We start from the raw sequence: 12,844 nt of genomic DNA on the forward strand, positions 1-12,844 counted from the left end.
TCATGATGCTCACATGATCTATGTCAGTCAAAATTAAAGTTCCCAATGAATGAATGAGGCCAGCCTCAAATGAAGCATATAAAGAAACTAATGATACCAAAGTTGTTACGATAGGATAATCAAGAGGTGAACTAGACTAAGGTAATGACATTAGGTTAATCCTTATAATTGCACAGCAAACCCGATGAAAGTCTTAAACTACATCTTAGGTATATGTTGTGTTCACACTAGCCTATGAATGATATGAATGAAGTATGTATGAATAAATGAAGCAGACTCTGTGTTTGCTAATGAAGACTCCCTAGTTGAGGTCCCATGTGTTGAGCCCTTATTTTGGAAAGTCTTAATGTCAAGTCAATGATTCCAAGGTCTCATGTCATATGAATAAATGATATGAAAGAAATTATGTGTCATATGTTATGTGCTCTGATATGTGCTATATGAAGATGTTATGTGTTGTGTGCAATACTATATTTATAATGATGCATGTTACTCTAATGGCATGACCTTCCTAACTCAATTTGGAAAGTTCACTAAGTTTCCTAATCTCAATTTGACAAGTCTACTGACTTCAATTTCATAAAAATCATGTCGTTAGGGAAGCGTTGTTATTTCTCATGCATGTACTTGGTGTGTGCTTGCATATACCCATACTTAGTACAAGGGTGTACTAACCCTATACATCTATACTATTTTAGGTGCAGGAACAGGTGGATGATAGAGCAAGAGGTTCATTGTTGTAGCTATCCGGGCGTCAGTATTCATCCGGAGTTTGGTAGGTCCTCATGCCTTCGAGGATGATACTGTTTTACATTTTAGCGTAGTTTTAGAGTTGAGCTAGTGGAGCATGTTCCACTAGCGTTTCTTTCCTATTTTGGTTCAGACTTTGTATTGATGCCATTTTGGCCATCATACAATTAATACTTAATGAACTATTTGTTTCAGTTGCTTATCTCTTTAATGTTAGATGGTTGATGATGAAGGATTATGAAATGTTAAAAACATTTAGCAAGTTTGTTAAACATAAAAAAGGTTTCAAATTTTCCACTTAAATTAGTCTAGGTGAGGTATGAATAACACATGTAGGCTTGTCTGCGACCTCTAAGAGGTTAACAACGCCGGTCTCAGTTGGGGTTTAGATTGTGGTCGTGAAAAAGTTAAAATTAGAGCCCTTGGTTAAATTTCAAGAATATTGAGTTCACATCAACCACGTTGAGTAGTTTCTAAGTCGTGTTAGTGAAGTGCACCACTATCCTGGATTAGAGACTGCTCGATGCGTCGAAAAAATTTCCCTTCTTCTAATCTTATCATGCTTTTGGTAATGTCTGAGTTCTTTGTGGTTATGAACGTGTCTAACATCATTCGTTGTTGTTTTTAGAGAATGAACACTTGGAGAACTAAGGGTTCGAAGAGGGAGGAGCAGCAGTTAGAGGTAATCAGAATCAACCCCAGGCTTCAGCTGAAGGAGTGGTCATGCCAGTTAACCCAGCTAGGTTGACAGATGCTGAGGTAAGGGCATCTCTAGACCAGATGGCACAGGCCATCACAATGGACGCTCAGGATATGACTGCCCTAGTCCACCGGCAGGATGTTTAGAGAAAGAATCCACTAGTGCGCACCATGGCTGACACACTGCGAGATTTCACGAGGATGAATCCTCCTATATTCACAGGGGCTATGACATCAGAGGATACTCAAGGGTTTATAGATGAGGTGCATAAGATCCTAGTGGCTATGAGGGCCACTGATATTGAGAAGGCTGAGCTAGCTTTCTACCAGCTCAAGGATGTTGAACAAACTTGGTGCAAGATGTGGCAAGATTGCCGTGTGTTAGGTTGGGTGACCATCACTTGGGACCAATTCAAGACAACGCTTCTAGAGAGATTCTTCCCCAGAGAGATGAGGAAAGCCATGGTTGAGGAGTTCATCAACCTTAAACAAGGTTTTATGACAGTCAGAGAGTATTCCCTGAAGTTTTTTAAGGCTAATTTTGTAGCTGATGCTTTGAGCAGGATGAGCATGGGAAGTACAGCCCACGTTAAGGATGAGAAGAAGGTTTTGGTGAAAGAGGTACACAGACTGTCCAGACTAGTGTGTGCTATTAATTGACTCTACTTGTGGGGGTGTTTCAGTTCATCCTAGTTCGGAATCATCCTTGGTAGTTGAAGTCAAGAAGGGTTACCTACTGTTTTTTTGAAGTTATTTGGCAGATCAAATCGTGAGTGAGAGTGATAGAGACGTCAGAGAGAGAGATGAGCGTGGCAGAAAAGAGTTTTCTTAGGATTAGGAGTCTAGTTTAGGATTTAGTCAAATAAGGTTTTTATTTAATTATTAAAAATCTGATTGACTTGTATTTTAAATCAGCTAATAAATAATAAATATAAATTAATTACATAAATTTACCAACTCAAATTAAAAACAATTTAATTCATTGTTTCCACCTAGGTTAGAACCCATGTGGAGCAAAACTTCACTTCATAAGCCCAAGTTTGGACCTCTCTCCCCAAAATACCCCTCCAACTTATTAATTAAATAATTAATTATATATTTAGGATAATTATGATACTATCCTTATCCTAGAAAAATACCATTTTACCCCTAGACCCTCCAAACCTATGATTTTCCCTTTATAAGTCCGCTAAAGACTCCTTCAAGTAAATCTTCGTATTCGAGAGCCCTACATGGTTGGACCCAACCTTTCCTTGCTCAAATAACTCCCTAAGTTAGTTCTCTTGGATGTAGCAAGCGTTTAGAGGTGTGGTTCTACGCGCATTAATCCATGTGAACCCGATGTAATCGTTGGCATTCTAGACACATTAAGCATTACATAGCATATCCAATTTTAGGGTTGTTACATAACTATACTAGGTGTAATATCCCTCGACACCCCTCAACCAATGAAAAGTTCCCCAGAAATTTCATGGTTATGCGTAAGGTTTGGTCTATGAAAAACTTCACGGACCGTCTAAGGTTCATGGTCCGTAAAACAATTCACGGGATTTATAGCCAGTAAAATTTTACCTACTTGACATGACTTCACTAAAACAGACATAACTTTTTACTCCAAATTCAAAATTAGGCAAACTTGGTAGCGTTGGAAAGATGAGTCAAAGACTTCAAATTTCATAGGCAACAGACCACCTACATCATTATGTGATGTGATATAGGATAATTTGAAGTTGACCCAAAACATAGAACTGAAGAAGACCCTTTCAAAGAAACTGTAAGGGGGCTGATCTAATAACATAAAGAGTTCACCGATTTAACCCACTTTGGCAGCCAACAACCTTGTCAATTTTAGCGTTTCAGCACTTAGCCAAATTTAGGATTGTTTTGGTGTTAACTCAAAAAATAGGCAGCAACTTTTTTGACACTAAATCTTGGACATTTTAAGCAACATAAAACAATAGGCAAAGATATGATTAAGCCAATAAAATATAAAATGAGACAAAGACAACCTACTTAATAGAAAATATAATTTCAAACTTGTATTAATAAAGTGAATACAAGAACCCTCCCAAATCGTAGTAACCTTGGCACTATAAGATCACCCTAAAAATTAACTTAGATTTGACACTCTAATTATTATTCTCTAATTCTTAGAACAATCAAACCCAACTTACAGCATAAGGCAATCTGCACATTTATAATACTATGTGCATCCAACTACCGACAAGTGGCGTAATAAGAATAAAACACTTGTTGGCTTTAGAATAATTCAAACAAGGCACCAAAAATACGTTCCACACAAAATGAGATAATGCTGGACTTTTTGTAACCGCATGTCATGTGCTTGGCATGTATTTTGTAACAACTAGTCATCTTTCACTTTGCTTGACTTTTGGACAAGCTTCTCCTATTTTAAACACTATCATACTTAGACTTTTCATCCTTGCATTTCTCCCACTTAATGTGTCATGCCACTATCATAAATCTATGTCATTGCTTCATCTCACGTTGGCATCAATGTCCTTTCATTGTTGTATTACCCTTGCTGGTCGTTTGCCCTTATTCTTTATTTTGAATATCAATGCTCTTCCCACATAACCTTGTTAAGATTTTATCTGGTCAAGTCCTCACCAAGCTGCCTTGCCTTCAAGTCCTTCGTCCTCAGTTTTTTTTCGCAATCAGGCCATTGTGCCATTGTGCACACCTTAGCTTTGTAAACAATCAGTCAACAAGTTACCCTTGAATGTTTGTTTCCTTGGAATATGCAAGTGACAAGGTTAACATGCTTAATATCTTTTCCATGCTGCCATTTAATAGAGTGACTTAGATTAGGGGTCTAGCAGACAACTTCATGGTCCGTGCAAGAGTTTCATGACCTTGTCCATGACTTGTGCAACACTTAACGGCTTGTGATACCCTTCGTAACAAAACCTTCAAGTTTAAATTTCACCACTAGTGGTTGTACGACTAGTGACATTCTCTACGAAATTTACAATCTTCTGTACACATGCACTGGTACTAAACTAAAGCCTTTACTCTTTTTCCATTCCAAGTTTCAAGATTTCTGAGGTGATATATTTGTCTAGTTGTTTATAGGTCATTGTGTGTCAGCAATTCAGAAGTAATTGAGTGTTTTAATACAATGGTGACTACTCTAATCCAAGTATGATAACTTTCTTGAAGTATAATTTTTCTTAAGCAATTCCTACTAGACATTGTTTTGACCTTCATAGTTCCAAGCGGACAAGTACTTCATTCTTCTATATAGTTGATGACTATGATTCAAAAATTCATAAGTAATAGGTTGTTCCACACCAAGAAGTATATTTTTCTTTGAAGTAAAACATTTTTTAAGTAATTACTACGATACATTAATTTGATCGTCGTAGTTCCAAATTGAAAAATATTTCATTCTTCTATCTATTTGTAGAGTACATGTCATCAATTCATAAGTAATTGATTGTTGTATCCAAGAGAAAATTCCTCCAATGCAAGAAGTATAATTTTTTTAAATTAGACTCTTTGATTAAAAGAAACCTTCTTAGAAAATTCTTTTTGTTTTCGTTACCCTCAATGCTCTCTTTTTTCTTTAACCCAACTCGATTTTTTTTTCATTACCCCAAATATTTCTTCTATGGTTGATGTTATGGGTGAACAAATTTTTTTTTGATTTTTATTGAATAAGGTAGAGATTTCCATCTATGTTGGACCAGTAATGCTGGATGTTTTTTTCTCTTTTTGATTTTCATGAAATCTTTGGATTGATCAAAATGGCATTCTTATTTTTGGATCAGTGCTAGAAGTGTGAAAATCTATAACTTTGTTATGATTCTGGGTATTTCTTCAAAATTTTGTATTAAGAGAACCTGCTTTTTTGTTGTGTTTTGTTAATGCGTATTGCATTCTCCGGGCTGATCATCAAGTTGTGATTTTGTTTATTTGTTAATGTATATATTTTTCTTCTATTTTTTCTAGAAAGGAAAAACTTACACTAACAATTGTCATATTTTCATTTAATTTTTTATCATCTAAACTAAACGTGAGAAATTTCTTGATTATAGGAAAGTAGGTCTCTAGTAATTTGATTTTGTCACGCCACGAGACATGGACACGAAACCTAGGAAAACAAGTGATCTCAAGTCAACCTTGCTTGCATGATCATGAGCATACAAAAGATAATAAGCTGAATGCAGAAGCTAAATCATATTTTTAAAAGGCAAAGATGGGGAATACCCATATGCTAAAATAGGGATATATGAATGAGTTTAGTCCAAAGAAGTTGTTAGTGTCTAACATACCAATGCGTATTCTAACAGAACCATTTTTCTTCTTTACGAACAATACTTGTCCACCCCATGACGAAATACTAGGTCTGACGAAGCCCTTGTCTAAAACGTCTTTCAATTGATCTCTCAATTCCTTAAGCTCTGCTAGAGCCATTCTGTAAGGAGGAATAGAAATAGGCTGCGTATCTGGAAGGATATCAATTCCAAAGTCGGTTTCCCTCTCGGGAGGGACTCTAGTAAGATCTTGTGAAAATTTTCAGGAAACTTACTACTGGAACTTTCTCAAAAGTTGGTGTTTCAGAGCTAGAATCCTTAAGCCAAACTAGATGATAGATATAACCCTCAGAGATCATCTTTTTGGACTTAATGTAAGAAATGAATCGACCCATAGGATCTAAGATACTACCCATCAATTCTAAGATTGGTTCGTTTGGAAATTGAAAACGAATAATCCTATTTAAATAATCGAGTAAGGCATAACATGAATGTAACCAATCCATTCCTAGAATCAGATCGAAGTCTACCATTTCTAACTCTACAAGTTCTGCTGAGGTGACTTTGTGAGAGCTGTGATAGAGCAATTTCTATATACCTATCTAGCTATAACTAGGTCACCAACTGGAGTTGAGTGTTAGAAAGGTTTTGAGAGAGTTTCGGGACTAACACTATATTGGAATGATATGTAAGGAGTTACAAAATAAAGAGTAGACCTTGGATCAAACAATGCATAAACATCAAGGTCAAATACTCGTAAAATACTAGTGACTACATCAAGAGAACCTTCCTAATCCTGGCGATCCTTAAGAGCATACAACCTGTTATGGCGTTGACCGCCACTCGTACCATATGAGTTACCCTCTGAGTTGCATGACTTACTTGTGATGCTGAAGTTGTAGAAGGAGCTCTACCCTTACCACCTCGTTGACCCTGTGTAGAAGGACAATCCTCAACCTGTGAATAGGCTGACCGCAACCAAATCATCATTCCTTTCCTATGAGGCACTCACATGTATGGTTCTTTCTACACTTACGGCAAGTGGGGTGAGTCTTGGTCCCTGAAACACTTCCCTAAGACTTAGAACCTAGTGCCCTAACCTCTGGATCATACTTGTTTTTAGAGGATAAAACACTAGTTGATGAGGGGGCTGGGGTTGAAATTTCTGCTTAATCTACGAGCGATTTCCACAACCCGATTTCTATTGAGAATAGACATAGTTCACATTCCTAGCCTTCTTATTCTCCTTGGCATGTTCCCTAAGCTTATCACCCTGAACCTGCTAAGTATGAGTCATAAGCCTAGACATGTTCATATCTCCTAGTAACATAGCATTTTTGCACTTTGTTTCACCGAATTCGACACTCCATACAAGAACTTATTCATCTAAGCCCTCGAGTTAGCAAGCATGTGAGCAGCACACCTGCAGAGTTGGTTAAACTTGAGCCTATACTCTTGGACCGTCATGTTTCCTTGCCTTAAATTCATAATTTCCTTAGCCTTTGCTGCTCATAAATATATTGGGAAAAGCCTGTCCAGGATGGTTTCATTTAAGCAATCCCAAGTAATAGGAGTTGCATCTGTAACCTTATTTTCCTTCCACTAGTATACCAAATATGAGCAACATCTTTCGGCTGGTATGATGTCAACTCAACCTGATTATTCCCATTGACCTACATCACCTCAAAGATATTCTTGATCTCATCCAAGAAAATTATGGAGATCCTCACTAGTCTACGATCCTAATAACTCAGGAGGATTAATCCTAACAAAGTCACGGACCCTATATGTTATGGATCCACCATTTTCATTCACATGATCTTGAACCCGATTGTTCTGGTTGGCCACATTCATAGCCAACAACTGAATAACATTCGTAAACTCAGCATTGGAGACTTTCTGATTTGGGATTGGAGGAGTTACATTTGCATTTATGGCATTCACATTCCTGGCGTTAGCTCTATGAGTAGGCATGATCTGAAACGTAGAACGTCAAGTTATAATGGAAATAGACCATACCTTACGCACGATAAGAGTAACAAGAAAGTGATGTTTTCCCTAAAACACTTCATAGCCTTCCTCTCATTAGATGTAGAGCACTTCACACCTATGAAAAAGACTCTACTTAGTGCGGATTTTTAGACATCCTAGGAAAATTAAACCTAGTGCTCTAATATCAAGTTTTCCACGTCCCAAGCTACCCCCGTGACATGGAAACGGGACCAAGGACCACAAGTGATCCCAAATTAACCCTACAGGCATGATCATGAGATTACTATATAAAATAAACTGAGCACGGAATCTAAATCATAATTTAATATAAAAAGATAGGGAATACCAATATACTAAAATTGAGATATATGAAAACTTATGCATTTAATACAAAGAAGTTATTAACTCAAAACTAAACTTAAACTAAGTATGTTTGAAAGTAGCCTCTAACTGACTAGAAATGCTGGAGAAGGCCCCAACTAAGTCTAGCAAAAACTTAACCTAAAGGACTAAAGTAGTAGAAATAACTCATGAATATTGTCCTCGTAGAATAAGGACTAACCACTGATTCTTCTGAATTAGAGATCAGAAATCGACTTATGTCTTATCTGGATACTGAGAACCTGAACCTACATCATGAAAAGATGTAGTGCACCTATGCAACATTACTTAAAAGGTACTGGGCATGTAGGAAAGATGAAATAATACATAACATAACAAGCATAAAAGGAAATATAATATTCTAAACATGATATACCAAATTCTGAGCTAACTAGATGCAATGACCAAATTTATAACATGCTGAGACTGAAACTAACTGAACTATAAATATGGTCACTGCAATAGAGTCCTACTTAACCGTGAAAGCTACTAATAACTGATAGTAAAACCACATGATCTAAATGTGGAGTCCAATGTATACGCCCCATCGAGAGGACCCAATATACCCTACTAGAGGAAAAAGAAATGCTGACGAATCACTAAATTGATGCCCTCAAAAGGGACTTACAACCTATTTAGCTAGTAGTTTTAGGACTATTTGGTATATTGAACCCTAGTCCAACTAGTTATTATGCTAGACCCAATGAATTAAGTGATTAACAAATTATGACTGAATTTTTGTAAATACTGAATAACTTAAAACTTAACAGGGAAACTAAGAATGCAACAATTAATCAGATAGTGATGCAGTAATAAATGAGACATGTATATCTAAAGTAACTTAAATATCTGACCTAACAAGTGTAATTCAAGAACTAAAGCAATACAAAACTAGAAATCTAAAATTCATCCAATAATTTGGATAATAATATGGTAATCTGACATGGAACATATAATTAACTATTTCATCATAATTTGCTGAAGTTCTAGAAACCCTATTGCTAATTATGATAAGGGAATAAAGAATCTGATTGAAAAATAAGGACCAAATGGGTTTAGGAACCCACTAGTGAAATTGATAAAACCTTGTTGTGTTCTTGAACTCAGGTTCTTGACCTTTTTTCTCCTTTCTTGCTTCTAATTTACTAAGTTTTAATTAATCATTTGATTTAGGTAAATTTAGTTATGTTTATAAGCTTAAACTGACTAAAATTTGATGACTTAGGACTTTAACGACGTATCTTAGGGGTTAAACAAACTAAAAAAAGACCAAATGATCTATGAACTAATTATTGTCAGACTAATGGACGACCTGGTCTGACGGGCCGTCGGTCAATCAAATGGTCCTTCTTTTGGGTCTGTTGTACAAGCCTTCACTAGACTAGGCATAATGTTTTACTCTAAGGTTGGAGTTTAGCAAACTCGATGGCTATGAAAAGATAATTCAATTATCTATCATATAATATGTTACAGGAAACCTAATTCATTTTGTGCTAAAGGTTATAACAATTTCAAGTCGATCCTATTAGCAATTCCCCTTAACTAACGGCTAAACGTCACTTGTGGTCCGACCTACAGACTGTAGATCAAACAACGGTCCGTGCTGGTCATCTATAGTTCATGTCAGAGGCTTGATAACTTGTGTATCAATTCACGGGCACAGACAATGGACCGTAGTTTGACTTAAAGACCTTAGGTCTGTCCATGGATCGACACTTAGTCAATTTTTCTATGCTATGTTTTCGGAGAGATTCAATTGCAAACGACGGATGCACAATATAGGCCGTAGATCACACTACGGTACGTCAATAGTGACAATTGATTGAACCTGTAGATTTATGAAAAACTTATTTTTGATCTGTTTTGGATAGGGGGTGTTACAGGTTTCAAGAGACTAATGTGCTACAGATTGCGATGATGAGGGACAACAAGATTTTGAACAAAAAAGAACTTGCAGAAGATTGATGCTTTGAACATAAATATGGTGGAGAACACATGATGATTATGGGCAAGTATTTTTACTAACAGAATTAATTTTATTTTTGTTATATTTGATGAAATAAACTACAAAAATGCTCATCATAAAAATGTTTCCAAATGATGAACATGTTTCTAGTTTTTCTTAAGCTAAATTTGGAGTCAAGGTCCCTTTATTAAACAACCCAAAAGAGACAATATTTACATAAACAAAATGGGTTCTAGTCGGCCCCAAAGTGACCAGACCACAAATTTTTAATAAAAGTCCCCTTTTGCAGGGTTTCCACAAATGCTATTTAAACTTCCTTTTTCACTTCCTTCTTCTTCCTTGCTCATTCCGCCTCCTTGTAGGCATGAAAATTTACTTCTCCATGGAATAAACATTCTTCATCAAGCATTTGTGATCTGCTATTCTCATAAGCTTTCAAAGGTTTGTCCGCCCTCTTTTTTGAATTGAATTTCCTCTCCTGCCAGCTAATTGTGACTGTTATAGGCGTACTTTTCGGTTGTAATTTGGATATCTTGTCGAACTTGATAGTTATTAGTGGCCTTCCTTTTTAGATTTTAAAATTTGTATAAGTGATTTACCCTTCTCACTTGGTTCCTCTTTTCCATTGTTCTCATTTAACTATGATTCTTGCTGTAGATGAAGCCAAATACAAGAAAAGGACTTTTCATCCATCAGATTCCAGGCTGAGTGCTTCAAAAATATCAGATTTGGTCCCTTTACTCTCACTTTTACTTGTCTCTGTATCCAATTTTTCTTGCTGACATAGCTTATTCCTAGTAGTGGTTCTTTGACAACACTTCTGCTCAAGTTAATTAAAGAATATAACTTGTTTATATAGCTGTGTCGTCACTGTAACTAAGCATGCTACCCATTGTTGTCTATTTTTATTCTTCTTGATTTTATACGTACTGAAGGATTTATTGCTTACCCATATTAACAGACTTTCTTCCCAGACTTGGTAATTGATTAAAGCTTAAGAATACCTGTTTTCTTTCTATGTCAATTGTTGTATTTGCTACAAAGTCTGCTAGCTAATTTTCTCTCTGAAAATAGTTTACACACTACAATGATTTGAGGCACCATTTCATGTATGTCTTCCCTTTGTTTAGCGAACTCCCATGGTATTTTCAAATTCATCACAATTTTATCCTTTAAAATCAATAAATTTGTATCCACATGAATAGTATTCATCTTATGACTTATACAATACTTAAAAGCATCCCACACGGCTCTAACCTCTGCCTCAATGTATGTTGGTTGCCTCCCCTATGCTCTGTGACTCTGCATATATGAGAACTCCTCCTTTATTTCGTATACAAAAACCATAAGCATTCTGACCGGGTTTCCATTACTAGCTCCATCCGTGTTGCAAGTAAACCAACCATATATTGGTATTTTCCACCTCAACTTCTTCAAATTATCATATGTGGCCATTCTCCCCTTCCAAACCCTCCATAAGAAAAAACCAATCTTGAGTGGCAAACCCTTTACCCCTATATAATTGCTATATTCATTCACTGGCAGTTTTCTTTTTCATGTTTTTATAGGTTGATTTGATAGTGAAATCGCCTCTAATGCTATGCATACACCATTCTTTGTCAGTGCTGACTTCCTTAAGAATGAGCCTGATTTTCGTTGTTGTATGTTGTACCATTTCCTACGAAGTCACCTATTTTAGCTTTTCTTCAATCCACTCAAAATTTATGATAAAATAATTTACCTCCAATTCGTCATCTTTTGCCAACTTGCCTTCAGTAAAGTATAATGATCCTTGCATGTTCCATTATCAAATAAAAAACTAGATTTTCCAGTCTTGATTTGCCACTATAATTCATGTTCTACCTCCACTCTGATCTTAATCATCTTCTTCCAAACCTGTGAGGCTCCTAAACTGTTTAAATTAACAAATGCATTATTTTGCACTACTTATTCCACATGTATTCAGCCCATAAAGAGTTTATGGATACTCTAGAGTTCCCCCATACCTAAGAAAACAAGGCTTTATTTATATCTTCAATCTACATATAGCCAATTCCACCTTCCTCTTTTGGAAGAAACATATCCCCCCCATGGAAGCAAGTGTTTACCATTAAATCCCCCCACGTTTCCCAAAAGAATTTAGTAAAAATTTGATGATTTTGGTCCATGACTTATCTTTGTTTGATTCATAGTTGATAAAAAGTAATCTGGCATAGATTGAAGAACATCATTTACAAGAACATGCTAACCTCCAACTGATAGATATTTATTATGCCATGAGAAGATTATCATAGCAACTTTCCTAATTAAGTCTTCAAAATACCAAAAGATGCTCCTCCCATAAAATATTGGACATCCCAAATAAAGTAAAGGAAAAGGTCTTTGTCTTATCCGAGCTAACTTCCTCAGTCTAATTTCCGCAATAAGACGTGTTTTCTCATGAAAATAAAAGCAACTGTTATATTTATTAATTATTTGACAAGCAGTACTTGAATACTCTTTTAGCACCTGCATTATTTTGATTGCTAAACTTCGTTCCCAGAAGGAAAAAGGATTGTATCACCTACTAGGATAAATGATTAATCTCAGGACTCCACTTTGGTAAATTATATTCCTTAAAATATGCATCCCCATGTAAGCTGTTTCGAGGACCTCTGCTGCAATAATTTAAATAGTAGGGGATAGAGGATCTCACTGCCTCAATCCTCTCGAAGATCTGAAAAAAACCATGTTCCCTACCATTAATCAGAACTAAATACCAGTTTTTAGACCTAAT

General features: G+C 36.0%; 1 protein-coding gene across 1 annotated transcript; it reads left to right on the plus strand.

Moving 5' to 3' along the window:
• Positions 1 to 1,620: 1,620 nt before the first annotated feature.
• LOC138347942 (uncharacterized) lies at positions 1,621 to 2,796 on the plus strand. The gene is made up of 2 exons (XM_069296550.1): positions 1,621 to 2,070; positions 2,743 to 2,796. The coding sequence occupies exons 1-2, from the start codon at positions 1,621 to 1,623 to the stop codon at positions 2,794 to 2,796; spliced, it is 504 nt and encodes a 167-aa protein (XP_069152651.1).
• The last annotated feature ends 10,048 nt before the right edge of the window (positions 2,797 to 12,844 follow it).

The sequence above is a fragment of the Solanum lycopersicum genome, chromosome 4 (assembly GCF_036512215.1).
Source record: "Solanum lycopersicum chromosome 4, SLM_r2.1".
NCBI classification, from domain to species: domain Eukaryota; kingdom Viridiplantae; phylum Streptophyta; class Magnoliopsida; order Solanales; family Solanaceae; genus Solanum; species Solanum lycopersicum.